Source organism: Oncorhynchus mykiss, chromosome 23 (assembly GCF_013265735.2).
Source record: "Oncorhynchus mykiss isolate Arlee chromosome 23, USDA_OmykA_1.1, whole genome shotgun sequence".
Lineage (NCBI taxonomy): Eukaryota > Metazoa > Chordata > Actinopteri > Salmoniformes > Salmonidae > Oncorhynchus > Oncorhynchus mykiss.
Window position 1 is genome coordinate 34,070,805 of NC_048587.1, and position 27,038 is coordinate 34,097,842.

A 27,038-nucleotide genomic window follows, 5' to 3' on the forward strand; every position below is an offset into this window, starting at 1 on the left:
CAACAACCCCTCACTCCTCATGTGTACAGGCTACTGTACACATCTATTTCAATTTCCTGGTATGCATTTGTCAATGTTTAAGTGACAGGGATTGAGCTAGTTTTATCACCATGGTGACGGCACTGACTTTTATTGTCGATGAGTTGATCAGTCATTAATCAGACCTATACTAGATACTGTATAATGGTGTGTGTCTGTCTGTCTGTCTGTCTGTCTGTCTGTCTGTCTGTCTGTCTGTCTGTCTGTCTGTCTGTCTGTCTGTCTGTCTGTCTGTCTGTCTCAGTACAGTTCAGTACAGTCGTTAGACTGTTTAGGAGAGACAGATGAAAAGACAAGCAGTTTAAACGTGAATCTGCCTAGCTGAATAATAAAGAAGAGTTTTAAGTGTCAGTTGTCAGGGCCCCCATGATGACGAATGAGAAACCTGATCAGGTAAAGCCTGACAATCATCACAGCATTCATTCTTCTCCTCTCCCCTGCAACTCTTCCCCGGGTCCTTAGTGTACAAGAGTAAGTATACCTGGTAAAATAATGGTTCATGAATAACTCTAAAAATCTGCAAAAAACTAACACATTTAGATTTTTGAATGTAATTCCCCTTTAGCTGCTCATTTCATGTCAAAATTTGCAAATAACAAATAATATAAACAAATGATATACTTGCTCATAATGTACTGTACTTCTGCCAGGTAAGACTACTTTGCAGGTAACATTTAATTTAGAAGGTTTTGGGGAAAGTATTTCTGTCAACCGACAAGACAGTTATCACATTAACTACTAGTGATGGGCATTCCGAGTCTTGTCTGTGAGACGGAATATTTGGCTCCCACACAGCTTTTCGTTCAGTAATGCTTAGAAATTCAACTAAGACCACGAGGAAAAATGGTCCATCACTAATTTAAAGCCTAAAACGTTGCCTACCGTTATCTCAGATTGTGAAATGTGAGTTCAAATATATTTTTACCCGAACAAAAATTATTAGATGTCCTGCAAAGAAAAAAATGAAGACAACATTTTACACACTGAAAAAAGTAGTGTGGACCAGAATGAGGCTCTCTCCTCACTATATTGTTTTTGCACTGAGGAATTACCATCTTCAGGGAATGTTTTTACATTTTATCTGCAGATAATCAATGTCTGGAGATCAAAAAGCAGTAGTAAAAGTATGGAAATCAGGGAGCCAAATGAACGACACTTCCACATATGCGATTCGGATACCGACGTTCACCAAGAAGAACCGTTAATTCGCCAATGACCCACCGGAGTGATAGACAAACGCCCGCACCACACAGACAGAAAGGGACAATATTGTTGGAAATGTATTGGCAGATATAGTACTGTGTTAGGTTTGTCTTTTTAAGCCAATAGTAGCTAACCAGGGGTGGGATAATGTCAATGTTGTGTTGGTTAGGTAATAGCTGTGAGCTTGCAGTGGAACACATGAAAACTGCATGTCTGTTTGGCGAGCTACTCAGGTGGCCTGCTAGCCACTGGTAGCTCACGATCAACCTGTTGGAGACCCTTGAGTCAGAGCCTTCTATAATTAATGTCCCTCTGGGCTATCCGTAGGTCAGGCTAGGGGGGCCCTCCTCGATAGGTAGGCCTGACACCTTTAGCTCAGCGGCTTATATTATGCATGCGAGTGGGTTCCAGGGAGGGTGAGGTGCCTGAGGGGGTGAGGGAAAAGGATTCCAGATCTTTTGTTTGACTTTTCCACCTGAGAGACAAAACTGGTTTCAGAGGAGTAACCAATCATGGCTGATGCATTAATCCTTATGAGTCTAAGATGGGGATCATTTAGTTATTAGATTTAGAAGTTTAGCACGCCTTTAGGCATAAAAATATATTAAAGCAGTATTTGATGAAACATTGAATTTGGCCTTACCGGTATTATTAGCCCATAGAAACGTATTGAATAACAGATTCTTACAGTGCCTTCAGAAAGTATTCACACCCCTTGACCTTGTCCACATTCTGTGTTACAGCCTGAATTTAAAATGTATTAATTTGAGATTCTTTGTCACTGGCCTGCACACAATACCCCATAATGTCAAAGGGGAATTATGTTTTTCAAAATTAATTAAAAGCTAAAATGTCTTGAGTCAATAAGTAATCACCCCTTTGTTATGGCAAGCCTAAATACGTTTTTAGTAATAATTTGCTTAACAAGTCACATAATAAGTTGCATGGACTCACTCTGTGTGCAATAATAGTGTTTAATATGATTTTTTCAATGACTACCTCATCTCTGTACCCTACACATACAATTATCTGTGAAGTCCCTCAGTTGAGCAGTGAATTTCAAACACAGATTCAACCACATAGACCAGGGAGGTTTTCCAATGCCACACAAAGAAGGTCACCTATTGGTAGATGGGGAAAAAAGAAAAAAAAGCAGACATTGAATATCCCTTGGAGCATGGGGAAGTTATTAATTACACGTTGGATGGAGTATCAATACACCCAATCACTACAAAGATACAGGCATCCTTCCTAACTCAGTTGCCAGAGAGGAAGGAAACCGCTCAGGGATTTTACTATGAGGCCAATTGTGACTTTAAAACAGTTACAGAGTTTAATGGCGGATGATCAACAACATTGTAGTTACTCCACAATACTAACCTAATTGAAAAGAAGGAAGCCTGTACAGAATAAAATATTTCCAAAACATGCATCCTGTTTGCAATAAGGCACTAAAGTAATACTGCAAAAAACATTGGCAAAGCAATGAATAGAAAGCGCATGTAAAAAAATATATCTCTAGCTTAAACAGACAGATGTTGATGGGGATGTTGTTATTATGCTAATTATATTTCCGCGAGGCCGTGGACATCGACTGTAGATTTAGGTTGTCAAAGGCCTGACATTGTGACTGACACCCCACAAACACACGTTACACACAGTTTTTATGACCCCAGTCCATACTGTATGTATTTATTCATTATTTTATTCATTACATTCTAGGCCGGCGGGAAACATTTACGTAAATGTGTTAGTTGAACTAGCTCAGTTGTCTTCCTTGGCATCATTACATCCATTGCTCTGATTTAATCACTTTGAGTAAAAACAGTTCTGTTTGTGGTTTGGTGTAATAGTTTTCCCCCTTCTTCTCAGACTCTCAACTTCATGATTAGACCACTCAGCGCTGTATGATGCCACTCAGTTTGTTATTGGTTCCATGTTGAATGACTTCAAAAGTAGCCGAGTCCCTGCTATTCAGCTCTGAGTCGGAGGACCTACTCCACCTTACAGGCTCACACGTCTACTGAGAATATCACTTATTAGTCACACGCTCTCTCACACTCTCCAGTCCCCCTAAACCAGACTAGCCAGTCCTCCACTTTCTACTCCACACATTCAATAGCCACTGGTCCCTCTCTCTCTCTTTCTCTCTCACTTCAGGATGAGTGGTCTATTCTGTTGGATGTATTCAGGCTGTGAAATGATAGAGGGGGAGGGAGAGAAAGAAAGAAAGAAAGTAAATTAGAGTGGCATGAGCAGAAATTATAGAGAGAAATTGAGAGAGCGAGAAAGAGATGAGATGAAGATGGAGAGAGAGAGAAAGAGATGAGGATGGAGAAAGAGATGAGGATGGAGAGAGAGAAAGAGATGAGATGAAGATGGAGAGAAAGAGATGAGATGAAGATGGAAAGAGAGAAAGAGATGAGATGAAGATGGAGAGAGAGAAAGAGATGAGATGAAGATGGAGAGAGAGACAGAGAAAGAGATGAAGATGGAAAGAGATGAGATGAAGATGGAGAGAAAGAAAGAGATGAGATGAAGATGGAGAGAGAGAAAGAGTTGGAGCAAGAAAGCAAACAAACAAAAGAGAGAGAGCGCATTTCCCCCAGCAACAGAAGGAAGACCAGGTTAGCCTCATGCCATCCCAGGGTGCTCTGGGGGTCAGGCAGAGGTCAGGGAGGTCAAGTGACACTCACGTTGCATTCATCCCTTATCCCGCTCTCAGTGGAGGGGTGGGATGAGGAGAGAAGCCACAGATGGGCAGTGGAGGGGTGGGATGAGGAGAGAGACCACAGATGGGCAGTGGAGGAGTGGGATGAGGAGAGAGGCCACAGATGGGCAGTGGAGGGGTGGGATGAGGAGAGAGACCACATATGGGCAGTGGAGGGGTGGGATGAGGAGAGAGGAGAACATATGGGCAGTGGAGGGGTGGTATGAGGAGAGAGGCCACAGATGGGCAGCGGAGGGGTGGGATGAGGAGAGAGGCCACAGATGGGCAGTGGAGGGGTGGGATGAGGAGAGAGGCCACAGATGGGCAGTGGAGGGGTGGGATGAGGAGAGAGGCCACAGATGGGCAGTGGAGGGGTGGGATGAGGAGAGAGGCCACAGATGGGCAGTGGAGGGGTGGGATGAGGAGAGAGGCCACAGATGGGCAGTGGAGGGGTGGGATGAGGAGAGAGACCACAGATGGGCAGTGGAGGGGTGGGATGAGGAGAAAGGCCACAGATGGGCAGTGGAGGGGTGGGATGAGGAGAGAGGCCACAGATGGGCAGTGAAGGGGTGGGATGAGGAGAGAGGCCACAGATGGGCAGTGAAGGGGTGGGATGAGGAGAGAGGCCACAGATGGGCAGTGGAGGGGTGGGATGAGGAGAGAGGCCACAGATGGGCAGTGAAGGGGTGGGATGAGGAGAGAGGCCACAGATGGGCAGTGGAGGGGTGGGATGAGGAGAGAGGCCACAGATGGGCAGTGGAGGGGTGGGATGAGGAGAGAGGCCACAGATGGGCAGTGGAGGGGTGGGATGAGGAGAGAGACCACAGATGGGCAGTGGAGGGGTGGGATGAGGAGAGAGGACACAGATGGGCAGTGGAGGGGTGGGATGAGGAGAGAGGCCACAGATGGGCAGTGGAGGGGTGGGATGAGGAGAGAGGCCACAGATGGGCAGTGGAGGGGTGGGATGAGGAGAGAGGCCACAGATGGGCAGTGGAGGGGTGGGATAAGGAGAGAGGCCACAGATGGGCAGTGGAGGGGTGGGATAAGGAGAGAGGCCACAGATGGGCAGTGGAGGGGTGGGATGAGGAGAGAGGCCACGGATGGGCAGTGGAGGGGTGGGATGAGGAGAGAGGCCACAGATGGGCAGTGGAGGGGTGGGATGAGGAGAGAGGCCACGGATGGGCAGTGGAGGGGTGGGATGAGGAGAGAGGCCACAGATGGGCAGTGGAGGGGTGGGATGAGGAGAGAGGCCACAGATGGGCAGTGGAGGGGTGGGATGAGGAGAGAGGCCACAGATGGGCAGTGGTGGGATGAGGAGAGAGGCCACAGATGGGCAGTGGAGGGGTGGGATGAGGAGAGAGGCCACAGATGGGCAGTGGAGGGGTGGGATGAGGAGAGAGGCCACAGATGGGCAGTGGAGGGGTGGGATGAGGAGAGAGGCCACAGATGGGCAGTGGAGGGATGGGATGAGGAGAGAGGCCACAGATGGGCAGTGGAGGGGTGGGATGAGGAGAGAGGCCACAGATGGGCAGTGGAGGGGTGGGATGAGGAGAGAGGCCACAGATGGGCAGTGGAAGGGTGGGATGAGGAGAGAGGCCACAGATGGGCAGTGGAGGGGTGGGATGAGGAGAGAGGCCACAGATGGGCAGTGGAGGGGTGGGATGAGGAGAGAGGCCACAGATGGGCAGTGGAGGGGTGGGATGAGGAGAAAGGCCACAGATGGGCAGTGGAGGGGTGCTGGAGGAGGAGGATTCAAATACCAAATCAAATCAAATCAAATTGTATTTGTCACATACACATGGTTAGCAGATGTTAATGCGAGTGTAGCGAAATGCTTGTATTGTTTCAAAATGTTTTGTGCTGTTTAAAAGAAGGGGTGGGATCTTTAGAGAATGTGCTGTTTTAAAAGTGGCTTAAATGTATTTGTCAGTTAGTTTGCTAGTGTAAAGAGCTGCATATTTGATTCATATGGGGTAGGCTGGCCAACAATGTGGTACAGTAGATTCCTTTTCTCTCCACTTCTATCCAAAACCAACTCTGCCAGAGAATGTCTGATAACCACTGACTACCCTGTCCTCTCAACCATAACCTATTTTCCTGTCTGCTTCTTTTTTCTCACTCATTGAGTAAGACTTACACCGGTAACCCAGCCCTCTGACTGACATTTCATATGATATAAAGTATTATCCCATGAATCACCTGATATGAGTGCGATGCAGGAAGACTGGCAGAAGAAGAGCACAATAGGTATCACATCAATGCATGTGTCTCAAATGGCACCCTATTCCCTTTGTGGTGCACTACTTTTGACCAGGGCCCAGAGTAGTGCACCATATAGGGAATGAGGGTGCCATTTGGGACTAACCTAAGTGTCCTTAGTGGGCCAACTGGCAGCTTCCATCACCAGACGTGTTGAGGGTAACAGGAGAAGTGGGTTGACCTACCGTGGCGTCTCAGACTCTCATCACACCTCAGCTAAAAGCACAGACAGACAGGTTGTCCTTCTTCCCTGTAAGTACACACACACACACACACACACACACACACACACACACACACACACACACACACACACACACACACACACAGTAGACAGACCTGTAAGGGAATATGCAGACAGCGGATCAGGTGCTCTCACATCCTGTCAGCCTCATCAGGTTTCAGAACCATTGAGAGCTGTTGTCATCCACATTCCAGACATCTTCTTTACAGACCTTCTGAAACATTGTGTTACCCCTCGTCCCCCAAACAATAGGATCGTTGATACTGTAAGTCCTGTTTCATTTGGGTAGTAGTAACTAATGCAAGTACACTTATTTCATTTACAGTCCCAAACAGACTGACACTCAGGCTAATAAAGACTGTATATCAGAATATACATCTTGGAATAGTATCCAACCTGAGTAAAGTAGTTGCACTTTAGTTGACCAAAGGCAGAGTCTGGAAAGGGTTTTTCAGAAACTTTATACTGTTAATTTCCTTGTTGAACAATACCTTTCTTTCTCCCTTGGCCTCCTCAGCTTTCTACCTCTTCTTTACTGTCTCTTTAGATGGCCTCTGTCACACATATCATCCTTCACTGACACCTGTCTGCCCATTCCTCTTGTCTCCCTCTCCTGTCTCCTCCTCTGTGGGGTGGAACTGTTTGTTTTTGGGGGTTGTTTTGGGGGGAGGTATATCCCACTGCTCCGGGCCAGGCCTGGCTCTGTCAGCTCATCACAGGAAACATGACAGGCCTCCTTCTCTTTGGTGTCGAGAGGAAGCTGAGCTGTTGTTGTTTTACCTCCCTGCGGGGAAATAGAGAGTCAAAATGGCCGCCTTTCTCCTTCCTTGAACTTCCCTGAACATCAGAGGCCAGATCAGATCAATACTGTGTTTTTGTTCATTCCACATGCTCTAGGCTGTTTGCAGAAGCATACTATAGGTATTATGATATGCAATAACAGTAATTATTCAAACATAATCATTAGGATTCATGGTTCACTAAAGAGCTGTGTTATTCTTGCGATGAATGACACACACACACAGGCATGGTATCAAAAGTCTCTGTCAGGATTTGGTGCGAACGAGTGGTTAAGTTGGTGTACGGTGTTATAGACATGTATTTACAGACCTCAATAAAGAGATGCTTCAAAACAGTAACAAACTACGTGTCCTGGATTCCTCCACTGTCATATCATCTATGTAATTATCCTTTATCAACAACTACACAACCCTTCAGCTTTTAATTAGAAATGAAAAAGTAGATATTAACTCTGATATTAAACTTACCTGTCTTGTGGAATGACTGATTGCTCTGTAAGTGGGGACGATATTAAAATCAGACACAGACACTGTGTATCTTGTAATTACTCTGTAATTATAATACTTAGTTTAAAGATGATGTGTGTAAAGTGAAATGTCTGTGTGTGGTAAATAGGAACACGACTATTTAGAAATGATCAACATCATACTTAGAGGTGGCTTGGAGGTGGGACATGCAGTACACCACAGACAGGCATTATTTACATACACCACAGACAGGCAGTATTTACATATACCACAGACAGGCATTATTTACATACACCACAGACAGGCAGTATTTACATACACCACAGACAGGCAGTATTGACATACACCACAGACAGGCAGTATTGACATACACCACATACATGCATTATTGGCATACACCACAGACAGGCAGTATTGACATACACCACAGACAGGCAGTATTGACATACACCACAGACAGGCAGTATTGACATACACCACAGACAGGCAGTATTGGCATACACCACATACAGGCATTATTGGCATACACCACAGACAGCCAGTTTTGACATACACCACATACAGGCAGTATTGACATACACCACAGACAGGCAGTATTGACATACACCACAGACAGGCAGTATTGACATACACCACAGACATGCAGTATTGACATACACAACAGACAGGCAGTATTGACATACACCACAGACAGGCAGTATTGACATACACCACAGACAGGCAGTATTGGCATACACCACATACAGGCATTATTGGCATACACCACAGACAGGCATTATTGGCATACACCACAGACAGGCAGTATTGACATACACCACAGACATGCAGTATTGACATACACCACAGACAGGCAGTTTTGACATACACCACAGACAGGCAGAATTGTTTTGTCTGCAGATGAACAAGTTTGTAATGCATCGTGTTGTGTTCGTTGAAGATCACGTTTCTGCACATAGACTACTACAGCGCTCAGTGACTGTTCAACAACCTTCTAAATCCATCATTTATTTTCCCCAAATCTTGCTTATCTTCCACTAAGCAAATCTTTAGCTCAGTAATACGCTTAAATCTGCTTACATGAAAATGTCTGTTCTTGGTGATAATGCCCTGGACTGGTTTGCGTGTTTCATTGGCATTACAACGGGAGACTTCTCTGGTTGGTACAAATACTTTCCTGTCAATAATCCACTAATGTTTGCCTTTGTACTCATACCGGCCACTTAACATTTCTGCTGCACTCGAAGCTACAGGAAGGAACACACGCAAGCACACGCGCACACACACTCTCCAGACATGGTAAAGTGATGTAGACAGTCGCAGGTCAGACACACATTTGCTGTGTGTGTGTGTGTGTGTGTGTGTGTGTGTGTGTGAGAGAGAGAGACCATGCCACTGCCTGCGTCACTTTACGATGTCTGGAGTCAACAAACAAACCTTAGTATTCCCATAACTTAACCCACAGGTCTTGGGGGGCTCCAAACACTGTGGCCAGCGACATCTTTGTTGTTGTTCTCTTTTGGGTGTCATGTGTTTTCTCTCTCTGTCTGCCCCAGGCCCAGACCAAAATAAAATGTTTCCGCCCTGCAGTACTGTGGGATGTGGGCATCAATCTCTGTGTCTGGTTCAGTTGGCAGCTGACATAGTAGTGGTTTTGGTAAGGTCGGTAGGGGCGACCTTGGTTTGGAATGACCTCCCACACAGACTGAGGGTTGAGGGGTGAGGCAGCTGATGGGTTGCACGAGAGGTGTTTCCACTTCATACTAAACAAGACAGGCCTGGAAAGAGAGACAACTATTTCTCTCTCCTTCTGTAAGAAAAACTGACACATTTGATATCTATCCTTCTTTCCATGTATCTCCCTGACCGATGGCTTTTCAAGCCTCAGCCAGACAAGAGGAAAGCGGGAGGGAGAGAGAGAGAGGGAGGGAGGGAGAGAGAGAGCGAAAGGGAAAGAGAGACAGAACAAGGGAAAAGCTAGCCGTGTCTGCTGCTCCTCCCCAATAGATACTGGGTGGTCTACCATGGCCTTCACAGAGATCTCTCTTTCTCCCTCTACCTGTCTCTCTCACACACATTGTGGGTTCTTGTCGCATATCAGCAAAACAGATGCCCTAAGGTGGAACGCCTAAACCTTGAGTGCTAGCACACACTTTATCCAGCCCTCTGTGGGCATTGCTGTTGTTGTTGTTCTTTTAAAGAGGCCTGTTAAGTACGGATCAACTGTTCACAACCCACTTTCTGACAGCAGCGTCAAACACACACACACACTCAGTCACACACACCTTTCACCCGACGAGGGTAACATTGTGCCTTCGGGGCCTGCATCAGTTACCTGCTGACATGCAGGCTGTGATTGATGAGACGCCCGGGGCTCTAGAGTAGACCGTCAGCTGCTCATAATTTATACATCTTATCTCTGTCAGAAGAGAAGACAGAGCGCCACACTGCATTGCTTATATTGAGATGAAAAACACAGTGCTTGTTTAGGCAACGGTGGTTGTGGTGGTGGTGGAGGTGCAGCAGTGACATAGTCAAAACTCTGTTTGCTATCTGTTACATCTATCACCAGGTGCTTTGAGTGGCTTAACCTCGCAGTTTCTCTCTCCCCCCTCTCTCTCTCTCTCAATTCAATTTAAGGGCTTTAATGGCATGGGAAACATATGTTAACATTACCAAAGCAAGCGAAGTAGATAATAGGGCCTCCCGAGTGGTGCAGTGGCCTAAGACACTGCATCTCAATGCTAGCTGTGCCACTAGAGATTTTGGTTTCGAGTCCAGGCTCCGTCGCAAAATTAACAGTAAACATTACACTCACAGAAGTTCCAAAATAATAGACATTTCAAATGTCATACTCTCCCTCTCTCTCTCTCTCTCTCTCTCTCTCTCTCCCTCCCTTTCTCTCTCCTACCTTACTCTTTCTTTGTCCTTCCAGTCTCTCCATTTCCTGTCTCTCTTCTTTCAGTCTCTCTCTCTCTCTCTCTCTCTCTCTCTCTCTCTGTCTCTCTCTCTCTCTCTCTCTCTCTCTGTCTCCCTCTCGCTACCTCCCTTTTCTCTCTCTCCTGTCACATTCCTCCGCTGAAAGCTCCTGGCTCTTCCTCAGTCCAGTCTACTCGTCCAGTCCAGGGGATAAAGGCCAGGACTGACAAGAGGCTCGACTTACAGCATAATTATCTATCTCTCTCCAAGCCTTGCAACAGATTTAAATTGTGGATCAGTAATTTCATATGACCAGGGTTCTGAGTAGCCAGACATACTTCATGTAGTTGTTTCTAAGTCAGTTAGTATACCTTTGTCGGTTAGTATACCAATGGATTTAAAAGGACTGGATCAATAATTCAGTATCCAGGCTAATACTGGCTGTTAATAATGAATCGTCTAAACCATCTTGTGACGGTTGCCTTATACATACATAATATACTATGCATTATAAAGTCAGACTGGTTTGTAAGGCCTCTTTGTCTATATTAGCTGCCTTTTCATCTACCATCACATTTCTGTCACATTGTTAGGCTTGACTTGCCTTTATTCCTTTTGACAGGCAATTTGGGAATAGCTGGGATGTTGCGTTGAACATTGTACACTGAGTGTACAAAACATTAAGAACACCTGCTCTTTCCATGACATAGACTGACCAGGTGAATCCAGGTGAAAGCTATGATCCCTTATTGATTCCACTTGTTAAATCCACTTCAATGAGTGTAGATGAAGGGGAGGAGACAGGTTAAAGAAGGAATTTTTAGCCTTGAGACAATTGAGACATGGATTGTGTATTTGTGCCATTCAGAGGGTGAATGGGCAAGACAAAAAATGTTAAGTGCCTTTGAACGGGGTATGGTAGTGGGTGCCAGGCACACCGGTTTGTGTCAAGAACTGAAAGGCTGCTGGGTTTTTCACGCTCAACAGTTTCCCGTGTGTATCATTGATCCAGCGCCCAAAAGACATCCAACCAACATGACACAACTGTGGGAGGCATTGGAGTCAACATGGGCCAGCATCCCTGTGGAACGCTTTCGACACCTTGTAGGGGTGTTCCTAATGTTTGGTATACTCAGTGTACAGTGACCCATTGAAATAAGAAATGCAGTGTGATGACAAAAGAAAAGCCACAGTGTTTCGATGTAAGACAGATCTGATATTGTATGGGCTAGTGTGTCTTGTCTTCATACACGGTTTCAGGATGGCTAGATCAGCCAAGAGCACGTCAGTGATAACTGAATGTGACTCAGCATGTCTTGTGCACTATTACCGTTGGACATTGTGTTGCCGGATGTAAAAAGAACGTTTAAGAAACCCCACTCAACTTCACCTCTTCTCTTTTCCATTCGTTTAGAGTGCTTTGTTCACCTTTGTTGCGCTCAGATGTTCCTTAAGAACCTCCGTAACTGCAAACACTAACAACACACCTTTGATTCTATTGCCCCTTCATGCTATTGATCTCCAGTCTTTTCTCTGTGAAATCATGTCTTTTTTATCGCCTTCGCATGTGTTTACGTTTGCTTAAAGCTTTATGCTGTCTGTTTGGCTCTATTGATTTGGTGGATATTGGAGACATCAGTCCCTCGGTGATGATCGCCATAAGACACCATCAAGAATCAAGTAAATTAGGCAAATTATGCGCTCTGAGGAAGATAGAGCATTGTGTACCGTATGAACTATTAAATGGGTTTGTGTGTGGTATTTAGTATTTACAGTGTTTAAAGACTGTCACTGTGGTTGTCATTAGCTATATTGTGTAAGAGCTTTGTTCTTCATACTTACTCTAAACATCTGGGTGGTTGGTTGTGTAGGTTTGGGATGAGACATTTGACTGTAATGTAATCAATAGGAAGGATATTGTGTGTAGGGTAAAAAAAAAAGACTATTAATTCAACCACTGGCAATAAGGGTTTGAAATACTGTAAAGGATATCCAGTTTCATTTGTAGGGACACTTTATGAAGAAAATATTCGCCATGGATAGCCTTCTAAAATTAGTTTGCCAGTATCCTAGGTGACCTTCTAGTTTATAGTTTCTCCACCCAAATCTTTGAATGAATGCCCTGTTAACAGGAGTAACCATCTGTCCTCCATTGTGTTGTTTCCTGTATACGGTAGGCTTTCAGGGACATCCAGCTTTTGGCAAAACTGTCCTCATGTTTGTACTGTGGATATTGTGGATTCTTATGGGTGCTTGTCAGACATCACCCTTCAGGGCAAACTTGAGAATAGTGAATAGTGAGATTTGCTCCAGTGATGTTTTTTCTCCCTTCAATTCACAGCTGGCATTGTCATGGTGGTGGTGCTTATCAGGTGTTAAACAACACTTTGGACCCAAGGACAGCGTCGACAGCCAAATTACAGGGTCCTCTCCTCCTCTCCAGGCCAGAGAATCTAAAGCAGAGAGAAAGTATAGGGCAGGGAAGCCGGGGACAGGGAGGGAAACAGGAGGGGAGTCAGGAAAGACTAGTCAAAGAGGTGACCATCAGACAGGCAGCGTCTCAGGGATGTTTGGCAGCCCGGCCCTGCCCGCATGCAGTCCTGCCCGCCATCGGATAATTGGAGAGAAAACATATATGGGAGCAAATAACCCCCTGTCAGGAGCACTAAAGGAACTGTTCTAAAGCCCTGAGAGGTCTGGCAGGAGAGAAGGAGGAAAGATGAGGAGGAAAGAGAAATGCCTGTGTCAAATGGAAGAAAACCCGCTCCGGAGCAGCTAGCTTATATTCCAGATAATTGTTGACCAGCAGGCAGAATCGATCGCCCTCTTTTGATATATTGTGTGAAAAATGTGTTTCCTCTGTTGCCTTGATTGTTGTGTATTTATTGTGGAGCTTTGACTGATTTGATGTGTTTTGTGATATGTCTAATTTGAAACATGGATAGTGATCTAGGTAGCATGTTTTTGTACTGCCAGTGGATAGACTGTGGCAATCTTAGGCAGTATACTATTCAGTATACATTCCTAGCCTTGCCTCTCTGTCAATATGTTGTCGTGTATGTGCTCTTATACGGAAGTTCTGACCACAGTCTTTATGCATTTGAGTTTATTAAACAAAACGCATAGTACCAGTGTGGCCCATTCCCATGGTTGCTGTGTAGCGCTGAGGGCCCCAAGGAAAGGCCCCTATGGTGTCATTCACGCCTCTCTCTCACTGGCTTTGTTTAGCAACAATATAAGCTTCCAATGCGTCAGTTTTTGGCATGCCTTACATAGGGGAAAACTGCAACTTTTCTTTCTAAGGAATTATCCAGGGGTCTCTTCTGGCTTGTCTTTCCTCCCCTTTTCTCTCCCTCACGGTCTCTCTCTCTCTCTCTCTCTCTCTCTCTCATTTTATCACTCTCTCCAGTACCCAACCTGCCTGAACTCTCTATTCATCCGAGCGTGTCAAAATGTTAATGAGAATCCCTCCCAAAAGTGCTCAGGGGTTAAATAAAGTCTTCAAAATCTGTCTCTCTGAATTTATTTATTTATTTAGCCTACTCTGCTCGCTGCCACTCTCCCTTCAGTCTCTCCATTCCATCCCTTTCTATCCCCAGACAGGGCTTGTCTTGTTTTGTTTTTGTGGGGTCTTTTTTTGTTCAGGCAGCTGCGCGGGCAACCATTGTCTGGGTCTTTAGCTCAACGGCCTCACTCATTAATCATCCAGTCAGACTATTTATAACTGTGGCGAGGCGGTGGCGAGGAGAGGAGGAGTCGCCTGCCACCCCGGCCGCCATTGCAGTCTTTTGTCACCGTGGCACCATACTTGGAGTCAGGAGGAAGTCTAATTATGAAGTGTTCAGATGACAGGCAACGTTGGGCCTCAACATGGAGGCTGACAGTCACACTGAGGGGGGAGGGAGGAAGATACTTTTTGTCTTTAATGATACATCCTCATTCCATTAAAATCCCCCCCCACACACACACACACACACAACTTTAAAAAAAACAAGTATCCATGTGCTGTATACTCACCTTGCCCTTGCCCCATGATACAAAACAACATCACACAGCACAATAACCAAAACCTCACCACATTTACGACCGTATATCCAACCCATCTTCCCCAGCTGTACAGACACCCCCCCCCCCCCCGATATCTCCACACTTTTTATCATTTTATAGAACTGAAATTACACCCTAAGGCGAGCAGAGACCATCCCATTAAATAATAGTAAGGTTCTGTTATCCCCCCACCTTTGAATATGTTCCTCCTTGTTAGCCAAACAGCCAACTTTCCTGAGCAAACAGAAAATTCAACAAAACACATTTGGCCTTTTCCTTATTCGAATACCTGCACTCATTATAAACATCCCGACAGTAAACTCCACCCCCAGCCTCTCACACAGACATTTCAACAGAGACATTAATGGCATTAACCTGGCGTACACAGAAAACACAAGATGCGCAGTGTCACTCATGACACAGAAAGGACACCCCTGTCCGACTCCCGGGCCTACCAGCTATTAGTGGCCAGGGCTCCAGGTAGAACCCTCCACTTTGGTCTCTGTTGTTTGTAGAGCCCTCTCTATCTAAAACCCATCATACTCTCCGCCCCACATACCCCCTGCCACTGATGTGCCTTCACTCCTGATAGGCTCGTAATGTTCCTCACCTTAATGCAGAGGTTGTAGAGGGCTTTACCTCACACCCCCTCAAACTCCCCCAGGCTCGGAGTGTTAAAGTCGAACAAGTCCTCCCGACCCCCTTGCCAGTCCCCAGTCTCTTCCGTCACCTGCAGTGGCGGAAAAATCGGTGGCCCCTCCCCCTTTGGCCGCTCAAACACCCCCCCTTACATGCTTAGACAGTGCCTCCTGGACCTCCCCCAGGAATCTCTCCAGCAGCCTAAGAGATGTTAGTCCTGTTTGTTGTGCCAGGACTTCCGGGGTCTTCCACCCCTCCTCCCCCAGTGGCCATAGGTCACCCAGCCTTAGTAAACCCGCTGCCATCAGTCACTTCTGCAGGGTGGCCGATTGAACCGATCTCAAAAGGATGGCAGCCCAGACTCCACACCCCCTTCTCATGTGGTCCTTAGCAGCTGCCAGGCCCTCAGCACTGCAGAGTAAAAATCAGAGACCTGCTGTACTCAGCCTCTCCAGCCTGATGAGCAACAGCTGCCGGTCCAACCCTAATCCGCCAGCTCTCCTCAGCAGCACACATGATGGTTCCCTCCAGCCAACATCAGTATGGTACAGCAGTCTCTGTGCCGCCTTTAGTCGGAATGCAGCCACCCTGCTCTCCAGTTCCACCAGGCCCTGTCCTCCTTCGTAGACAGACATATACAATACTGCCGCCCTCAGCCAGGTGATGGCCTGACCAGGAAAAAATCCACTAGCTTGCTTTGCAGGTCTGCGAGCAGAACCGGCGGGAGAGTTGAGGACAACCACTTTATGCCACAGGGATGATGCCACCAGGTTGTTGATTATCAGCACCCTCCCTCTATATGACACTTTGCTCTTGCCCCAGAAAACAGAGCTTTGCTCTTGCCCTAGTTCACTTTAGCTGATGAAGCTCCCTCGTACAACTTCAGATGAGTCTCTAGTGCTTGCATATCCTGCCCTTCACAGACACGTAATCTGCATACGCATACACTGCTATGCCTGTCAACACCCGCATGCCGGTCCAGCACACTCCCTGCAGTCTCCTGTGTAGGAGGCCCAAAAAAGGCTCAATGGCTAATGTATGTAACTGCCACGATAGAGGGCATCCTCTATTGGGCATCCTCTGGCCTACTGAGCCACCCTCCCACCTTGACCATACATGACGCCTCAGCATACAATATCTTCAGACAAGCCAAAAACCTTTCACCAGACCCAAACCCAGACATCACATTGAACAGATACTCATGGTCTACTCTATCAAAAGCCTGCTCTTGGTCTAAAGAGACCAGTCCAAAGTTCACATTAGAAACTCTCGAAAAGTTCAACATGTCCCTGACTAAGAACAAGTTGTCCGTGATTGAGCATCCCAGGACACAATATGTCTGGTCCTTGTGTACTATAGAGTCCAGATGGGACCTCAGTCTGTTAGGGAGGACCTTGGCACATATCTTGTAGTCTGCACAGAGCAATGCCACAGGCCTCCAGTTCTTAAGTTCACACAAATCCCCTATTTAGGGCAGGAGAGTCAGAGCCACTTGACGGCAGCTCATCGGCAACTCTCCTGCCACGACGCACTCACGCAAAACGCGAAAGAAGTCCAGTCCAGTTATTCCCCCAAATTTTGTATAAAACTCCATTGACCCCCGGTGCACGGCCCGAGGTACATCTGCAAAGAGGACTGCCACCCCTGCACTAACATTTGTTCCATGGCTCAGCACACTTGCCCCTTTCCACCAGAGCCCCCAATCGACTTCATTCACCACATCACTATGCGTCTCCTGCAGAAACAATAACCGACCTCAAGAGGCTCCATAAGAAGTGGGGAAAAGGCCAGCAAAGACAGAGACCAATAGCAAAGCCCAAAAAGCCCCAGTGCCAGAAAAGAACAATTCATCTAAAAAGCATTTGAAGGTAGACCTTTACGCACGGTTGTGACCCACTTCCTCAGCCTAAAACGTTTCCTGTGTGAGAGGACACCATGCCCCTCATTTTTCATAGTGTGTTGTACTGATCTTCCAAACTTTCCCCGATCGCAAAAAAAAAGCTTCAAGATGAAACTTTTTCCCTTTAGTCCTCTTCCTCAGACTCACCTTCCTCATCTCCATCTCCCATCCTGACCACCTGCCCTTTCTCTCTAGTTGGGGCCTCCCCCCCAGCACCAGGCAAAGGTTCCTTAGTGCCTTAGTCCACACCAGCCTCTCTCCTCCCACCTCCGTTCTTCTCCCCCTTTTTCCTCTTCCGCTTGACACCCTCCTCCACCGCCCCTAGTCGCGTACCCTTCCCCACTATACTCTCCTCATCCTCTAGCATAACCTGAGTAGACCCAGCCTCATCTACACCACCATCCATGACATGACTAGACCCAATCTCATCTACCATTCACAGTCCCCAGGTCCAGAACAGAGGCTGGGAAACGCACAGTATTAAATAGAGCCATGACTACATGGAACTCTCTGCCACCTCAGGTAACTCAAGCTAGCAGTAAAATCAGATAAAAAAAACTGATAAAACAACACCTCACGGAACAACACGAAGTGTGAAGATGCACACACACACACAATAACAAACACACTCTATACACACACACACTGTAATATTTTAATATTGGAGCAATGTACATTTATAATGCACAATGTTTTATCATTTTAGACATTTATTTATGATGTAGACCGTTTTATTATGATGTAGACGGTTTTGTTTATGATGTAGACTGTTTCATTATGATGTATTGTTTTATTTATGATGTAGACTGTTTCATTATGATGTATTGTTTTATTATGATGTATTGTTTTATTTATGATGTGGACTGTTTCATTATGATGTATTGTTTTATTTATGATGTAGACTGTTTCATTATGATGTATTGTTTCATTATGATGTATTGTTTCATTATGATGTATTGTTTCATTATGATGTATAGTTTCATTATGATGTATAGTTTCATTATGATGTCTTGTTTCATTATGATGTATTGTTTCATTATGATGTATTGTTTCATTATGATGTATTGTTTCATTTATGATGTGGACTGTTTCATTATGATGTATTGTTTCATTATGATGTATTGTTTCATTTATGATGTGGACTGTTTCATTATGATGTATTGTTTCATTATGATGTATTGTTTCATTATGATGTATTGTTTCATTATGATGTATTGTTTCATTTATGATGTGGACTGTTTCATTATGATGTATTGTTTCATTATGATGTATTGTTTCATTATGATGTATTGTTTCATTTATGATGTGGACTGTTTCATTATGATGTATTGTTTCATTATGATGTATTGTTTCATTATGATGTATTGTTTCATTATGATGTATTGTTTCATTATGATGTATTGTTTCATTTATGATGTGGACTGTTTCATTATGATGTATTGTTTCATTATGATGTATTGTTTTATTATGATGTATTGTTTCATTATGATGTATTGTTTCATTATGATGTATTGTTTCATTATGATGTATTGTTTCATTTATGATGTAGACTGTTTCATTTATGATGTAGACTGTTTCATTATGATGTATTGTTTCATTATGATGTATTGTTTCATTATGATGTATTGTTTCATTATGATGTATAGTTTCATTATGATGTATAGTTTCATTATGATGTCTTGTTTCATTATGATGTATTGTTTCATTATGATGTATTGTTTCATTATGATGTATTGTTTCATTATGATGTATTGTTTCATTTATGATGTGGACTGTTTCATTATGATGTATTGTTTCATTATGATGTATTGTTTCATTATGATGTATTGTTTCATTATGATGTATTGTTTCATTTATGATGTGGACTGTTTCATTATGATGTATTGTTTCATTATGATGTATTGTTTCATTATGATGTATTGTTTCATTATGATGTATTGTTTCATTATGATGTATTGTTTCATTTATGATGTGGACTGTTTCATTATGATGTATTGTTTCATTATGATGTATTGTTTCATTATGATGTATTGTTTCATTATGATGTATTGTTTCATTATGATGTATTGTTTCATTTATGATGTAGACTGTTTCATTTATGATGTAGACTGTTTCATTATGATGTATTGTTTCATTATGATGTATTGTTTCATTATGATGTATTGTTTCATTATGATGTATTGTTTCATTATGATGTATTGTTTCATTATGATGTATAGTTTCATTATGATGTATTGTTTCATTATGATGTATTGTTTCATTATGATGTAGACTGTTTTATTTATGATGTATTGTTCCATTATGATGTATTGTTTCATTATGATGTATTGTTTCATTATGATGTAGACTGTTTCATTATGATGTATTGTTTTATTTATGATGTAGACTGTTTCATTATGATGTATTGTTTCATTATGATGTATTGTTTTATTTATGATGTAGACTGTTTCATTATGTATTGTTTCATTATGATGTAGACTGTTTCATTATGATGTATTGTTTCATTATGATGTATTGTTTCATTATGATGTATTGTTTCATTATGTGGAGACTGTTTCATTATGATGTATTGTTTTATTTATGATGTAGACTGTTTCATTATGATGTATTGTTTCATTATGATGTATGGACTGTTTCATTATGATGTATTGTTTCATTATGATGTAGACTGTTTCATTATGATGTATTGTTGTATTTATGATGTAGACTGTTTCATTATGATGTATTGTTTTATTTATGATGTGGACTGTTTCATTATGATGTATTGTTTCATTATGATGTATTGTTTCATTATGATGTATTGTTTCATTATGATGTATTGTTTCATTATGATATAGACTGTTTTATTTATGATGTATTGTTCCATTATGATGTATTGTTTCATTATGATGTATTGTTTCATTATGATGTATTGTTTCATTATGATGTAGACTGTTTCATTATGATGTATGGACTGTTTCATTATGATGTATTGTTCCATTATGATGTAGACTGTTTCATTATGATGTATTGTTTTATTATGATGTATTGTTTTATTTATGCTGTAGACTGTTTCATCATGATGTATTGTTTCATTATGATGTATTGTTTTATTTATGATGTGGACTGTTTCATTATGATGTATTGTTTCATCATGATGTATTGTTTCATTATGATGTATTGTTTTATTTATGATGTGGACTGTTTCATTATGATGTATTGTTTCATTATGATGTATTGTTTTATTATGATGTATTGTTTTATTTATGATGTGGACTGTTTCATTATGATGTATTGTTCCATTATGATGTAGACTGTTTCATTATGATGTATTGTTTTATTATGATGTATTGTTTTATTTATGATGTGGACTGTTTCATTATGATGTATTGTTTTATTTATGATGTGGACTGTTTCATTATGATGTATTGTTTCATTATAATGTATTGTTTTATTTATGATGTGGACTGTTTAATTATGATGTATTGTTCCATTATGATGTATTGTTTTATTTATGATGTAGACTGTTTCATTATGATGTATTGTTTCATTATGATGTATTGTTTTATTTATGATGTAGACTGTTTCATTATGATGTGGACTGTTTCATTATGATGTATTGTTTTATTTATGATGTAGACTGTTTCATTATGATGTATTGTTTCATTATGATGTATTGTTTTATTTATGATGTAGACTGTTTCATTATGATGTATGGACTGTTTCATTATGATGTATTGTTTTATTTATGCTGTAGACTGTTTCATTATGATGTATTGTTTCATTATGATGTATTGTTTTATTTATGATGTAGACTGTTTCATTATGATGTATTGTTTCATTATGATGTATTGTTTTATTTATGATGTTGTTTCTTTATGTGGTATAGTTTTGTTCCTGTTTGGACCCAGGAAGAGTAGCTGGCAGCAGCTAATGGGGATCCTAATAAATATTCATACTAAATGATAGAAAAAGATATCAAGATATTGTATATAATTAAATGCATCTTCTAGCATTCTGCATAGTTTCATATCCACCGCAGATATACAGTAGTTTGAAATGAAAACCGGACTTGAAGTGTCTTAAGAAAGGATCTGTTTGTGGGGCAGAATCAACATCAAAAAACCTCAAAAATAAATAAATATAACATTTATGAATCCGTCCTCCTGGCGAGTGACAGACAGTCTTTGTTATATGTCATCTGACTCCTTTGGCAGACAGCTATCAGGAAGAAAGGGAACTCACTGTGCACCGTGTCAAAAAATAAAAAATTGAGTCAGTCTTTTCCTCCTCCCCTCAAACCCTCTCTCCCTTCCTTCCTCCCTCCTTTCCCCCAAAAAGCTTGAGATTTCCAAATAATGAAAAGGAGGATCAAGTCGCTGTCACTGTCATCGGAACAAACATAAACTTTTCTGGCACCTAATAAATAGGCATGGTGGCATTGCGTTGTTCTGTGTGCCAGACAGGTGTGCCTTCTCCAGTGATGATGGATCCTATTACAGTCTATAGGGAGCCTGTTGGCTTTCTTGTCATATATTGTCACACATCTCTCTCCGGAGAAAGGGAGCTTTGAGAGATGGCCAAAAGTAATTACACATATGCCTCCCTGACATTGCTGTTGTTGTCCTTGTTGTCTGTCTTTTCCTCCCTCTAGCGCGGCATCGCTAAAGCTACTGAAATCTGTTACCGGGCCGTAGCCATATTTCAGTTAGAGAGTTGGAAGTGGAATGTACACATGTTGATGTTTTCTCTTTTTACTTGTGTAGCACGGCAATGATTTCTAGCTCATTAACTCGCCAGATTTGAGGTTTGTTGTTGCCATGGGTGTCGCCATGAGAACGAGGGGGAGAAGGGATATAAAGAACGGTTTGTGGTTGCCGATGGGCACTTCTACTCAGCGCCAGGGCGGAACCGAGAGGCCTGATCGGGCGTGTGGTGATGACACGTTTTGCACCTGAATGGCAGGTACATCAGCATGTCCTTGTAAGCGTATCGTCGGGGAGACAGTGGTGCCTTTGTTCTCGTGGCGGGCCCACTTGGGTTGCTGACAGGGCGCTGATGGATATTATCATTCTTAATGTCAGTAAATAGTAGCAACGCCTGATAAGGGATCTGTTTCCCCTCAGAGCTCCATGGAGCGCTCATTTATCTTTCTACAGCTCTCTCTGTTATCCCTCTCCCTCTTTCTCTCTGTCTTCTCTCTCTTTCTTACTCTTGCCGCCTCTTTCTCTCGTTCTCTTTCTCTCTCTCTCTCCCTATCTCTCTGGCATATTTTTTAACTAAGAGATGGAAGTTGTCTAGTTCAGAGAGAGAGAGTGTGGTTCTCTCGCTCTCTATTTCTCTCTGGTTATTGTAATGTTGTATGCTAGACATCTGAGCAGAGATAGTGCTTTAGTCAGTTGTAATATATTAGGGCAACTCCTGATTAGATTCTGTCATGGTGAGACCTCTCTGTGTCCCTGCCACTCCATCCATCAGGTCTTATCCATACACACTAGTAAACACTAACACAAGACAGCCATCAGCCCATCACACAGGTCAACCATGGCCAGCTAAAGGACCGTGGCCAGATCTTGGGTATGACGTTGTAGCAACATTTTGTTACTCTGGACCATACAGAATATTATCCTCTATATGTGATCTATAAATACGAAATACAAACTATGAAAATCCATGAGAATGGGGCCTGTCATTTTTATTTGCCATCTTTATATAGAACAACCCCATTGGGAAAAACAGGCCAATTATGGCCGTAATTACAACATTTCAACCAGTCTTTCCCCCCACTGTGACAACTTGAAGGTCTTGTAAGGTCTGGTAGAGCTACACAGAGTAGTGTGTGAATCCCAAATGGCGCCATATTCCCTTTATAAGGCACTACTTTTGACCAGAGCCCTATGGGCCATAGGGACTAGGGTGCCATTTGGGACACAGGAAGTGTGTGGCAGTACAGTGGGCACTGTAGGTCCAAGAGACTTCACATTGAAAAGGTTAAACATTGACTGTGAACAAGCCCAACATGACACAGGCACACAACCTCCTCTGAACCACACACAACATGGCATTTAGAAACATCTGGCAGATACAGAATACAGCAGGAGAAATAAACAGTTCTATTTCTATTCATGCTGTGTGCATAAAAAGGAAAGGAGGGTTTAGAAGTGGGATTGCATTTCTATGGTGAACTTCTAATGTACAACTTCCAACTGTCTGTATCAAATGTCCCTGCTTTTGCCAATGCCTACGATTGCTTTGTATTGTGTCATCGGGCTTTTGAGGGTCCTAGAGAGAGTATATGTTGCTGAAGTCACAGCTATAATATAAACAGATCGTTTTCATCAAGGACTGAGCAGTGCCGGGAGATATAGCACAGGGATGTGATTACAAACATGTGGCATTGTCAGCCGATGAAGCACACACACACACACACACACCTGAGTGACAGAGTAGAGAAGTAGAAAGGGAGGGATGGAGATGAGAAGGAATAGGCCACCCCCCTTTACAGCCTTCAGCCTCAGACTATCTCCAGTGGCGGACCATAAAGGCCCAGGAGGGAGCACCCACAAGCCTTTTCTACCTCTGTCACTACCCCTGTCACTACCCCTGTCACTCACCCCTCTACAACCCCCCACCTCCTCTTCTCTATTCCGCTGACACACGTGCTGATATCCTTCCAGGTGGTGATCGATACGTCATATCTCTGCAGAGAAACGGGTTTGTCTTCTGCAGGTGTGCCATACCCAGGGCTTCTACCCTATCCTCCTTCTCCTCCTCAGAGAAGAGCATTCAGACATGTGACTAGTCCCTGATAGCGGTTGGGGTTGGCATGCAGGCGGTATCAAAGGGGTGTCTCTCTCAGGCAATTAGATGAAAATAAAGTGATGACGTGCGGTGTACAAAGGGAAGCAGGGGATCAAACACACATAATGTGATTAGAAGAGAAAGATGGAGGGCAGAGCCAAAAGAGGTGGAGGGGTGGGACATTATCAGACCCGATAATGACAGACACATATAAAGGGTTCCGTGTGTGTGTGTGTGTGTACGCGCTTGTGTGAACTTTTTTATTAGGTGTCTTTGAGGGCAGCATGTGTAACATCCGTGCCAGATACCCTGTTCCCTGGGCGCTTAATGAAAAGCGTCAGCGCTCCTTAGTTGTTGGCTTCACTATGTTCAGTTACAGTTTGAGAGCTAATGACTAGCAAACCCTATTAACACACACAAAGAGCCATGTCAATGCAATGATGATTACCTCTCACATATAGCGAAAACAGTACCATAATTCCAAATTGGGTAAAATAAAATAACAGAAATAAATACAAATAAAAATATATACACGCGTAGCTTGTAAAAATCGTCTGTCCTCGGTTGCAACACTGTGTTACCTTAGATTGTAAACTGTCATGGTGTCACGCCCTGACCTTAGAGAGCCTTTTTATGTCTCTATTTGGGTTGGTATGGGTGGGATTTGGGTGGGCATTCTATGTTATTGTGGGAAGTTGTCTTTGTTTACGGCACTATAGCCCTTGTAAGCTTCACGGTCGTTTCTTTGTTTCTTGCTTTGTTGGCGACATTCATTCAAATAAAGAGAAATGTACGCTCACCACGCTGCGCTTTGGTCCACTTCTTCAGACGATCGTGACACATGGTCAAAACATATAGATTCAATGGTTGTAAAGACGGGGAGAGGTCTGGCCGTAATGAAGAGATGTTCTACTTTTTTGACACCACACTCTACAAAGCAAGTCCTGCAGGTTCTAGTTTTATCTCATCTTGATTATTGTCCAGTCATAATGGTCAAGTTGTATGTCGGACCCCAGTAAGACTAGCTGTCACCATTGGCTGACGCCAAACAATCACAACCGAGTTCCAAACTCCCTTTGGAAGCAACGTCAGAACAAGAACTGTTCATCTGGAGCTTCATGAAATGGGTTTCCATGGCCGGGCAGCAGCACACAAACCTAAGATCATCATGCGCAATGCCAAGCATCGGCTGGAGTGGTGTAAAGCTCACCACCATTGAACTCGGGAGCAGTGGAAACACATTCTCTGGAGTGATGAATCACGCTTCACCATCTGGCAGTCCAACGGATAAATATGGGTTTGGCGGATGCCAGGAAAACGCTACCTGCTCCATTGCATAGTGCCAACTGTAAAGTTTAGTGGAGGAGGAATAATGGTCTGGGGCTGTTTTTCATGGATCAAGCTAGGCCCCTTACTTCTAGTGAAAGGAAATCTTAACGCTACGGCATACAGTGACATTCTAGACAATTCTGTGCTTCCAACTTTCTGGCAACAGTTTGGGGAAGGCTCTTTCATGTTTCAGCTTGACAATGCCCCTGTGCACAAAGCGAGGTCCATACAGAAATGGTTTGTCAAGATCGGTGTGGAAAAACTTGACTGGCCTGCACAGAGCCCTGACCTCAACCCCATCAAACACCTTTGGGATGAATTGGAACACCAACCGCGAGCCAGGCCTTATCACCCAACATCATTGCCCGGCCTCACTACTGCTCTGGTGACTGAATGAAATACAGTCCCCGCAACAATGTTTCAAGTTTTAATGTCACATGCACAAGTACAGTGAAATGCCTTTCTCGCAAAACTCAAAAACCCAACAATGCAATAATCAATAACAATGTATTATTAGAAAAAACACCAGAAATAAGAATAGGAAATATGAAATACACAATGCAGTAAGTAAGTAAGCAAGCATACTATATACAGGAAATTTTTCAAAAGTCTGTTCCAATACCAAATGTGTCCAGCGATACTAGAGTGATGGAGGTAGATATGTACAGGGGACTAGGCCACAGAGTAGCAGCAGTTTGCATGTGAGCGGGTGTGTAGAGTCAATATAAATATATGTGCATATTATGTGTGATTGAGCAGATGATGGAGTAACTGTGTGTGTGAGTGTGTAGGGCCACGTGAGTGTGCATAGAGAGTGCAAATATTGAAATAAAAAGGTCAATAAAGATACAAGGTAAACTCTGTCCGTGTAGCTATTTTGTGAGCTATTTATCACTCTTATTGCAACATCTAGTGTAAAGCCTTCACAGAAGAATGGAGGCTGTTATAGCAGCAAATGGAGGACCAACTCCATATTAATGCCCATGATTTTGGAATGAGATGTTCGACGAGCAGGTGTCCACATACTTTTGGTCATGTAGTGTATCCTCGGGCCAGAGTAATGTGAAAGGCAGACTCTCCAGATGGTTGATAATACATGTGTTTACAATGTCTCTGTTTTGATAAATACTATTTAGGCTCTCCCACACTGTTGGCTTTCCTGTTGATTGCCAGGCCAAAAGTGCCCCTCTTCAAATCATTGACATTCACTGCGATCCCTAAGGCCTCCACAACACAAACAAACAAACAACACTAATTCAACGCTCCGATGACACAAAAGCAGCATTCAATTCAATTGCTCCAAATAACCTCCTTGTCGAGCAGCTGCTGGTAAATGGGTTATTTGGCAGCCTAACAACAAGTTGCAGTTCAGACCCATTTGGGATTGTCAGCGAACACTATATAGCCTGCAGCCTCTAAGTAAAATGGGAGGCTCAAATACGGCTAGGGGCAGTTAGGGGAGCGAGAGAGAGGGGAGGGAGGGATGGCAGGAGGAGCGAGGGATGGAGGGAGGGAGAGAGAGGGGAGGGAGGGATGGCAGGAGGAGCGAGGGATGGAGGGAGGGAGAGAGAGGGGAGGGAGGGATGGCAGGAGGAGCGAGGGATGGAGAGAGGGAGAGAGAGGGGAGGGAGGGATGGCAGGAGGACCGAGGGATGGAGAGGGGAGGGGGGATGGCAGGAGGAGCGAGGGATGGAGAGAGGGAGA

At 43.5% G+C, this 27,038-nt stretch overlaps 1 protein-coding gene across 2 annotated transcripts in view; it reads left to right on the top strand.

Annotated features, from left to right (window-relative positions):
* The window catches only part of LOC110502629 (leucine-rich melanocyte differentiation-associated protein), a 295,662-nt gene that overhangs the window by 214,180 nt on the left and 54,444 nt on the right, over nucleotides 1–27,038 (top strand). The window contains exon 6 of one of the 2 annotated variants that reach the window (XM_021580812.2): nucleotides 12,981–14,152. The exons of the other annotated variant lie outside the window; for it this stretch is intronic. Coding sequence (XP_021436487.2) covers nucleotides 12,981–13,322 — 342 coding nt within the window. The 3' untranslated portion in view covers nucleotides 13,323–14,152. Of the gene's footprint in view, nucleotides 1–12,980; nucleotides 14,153–27,038 lie in introns of those variants that run through there. 2 annotated transcript variants of the gene reach the window in all.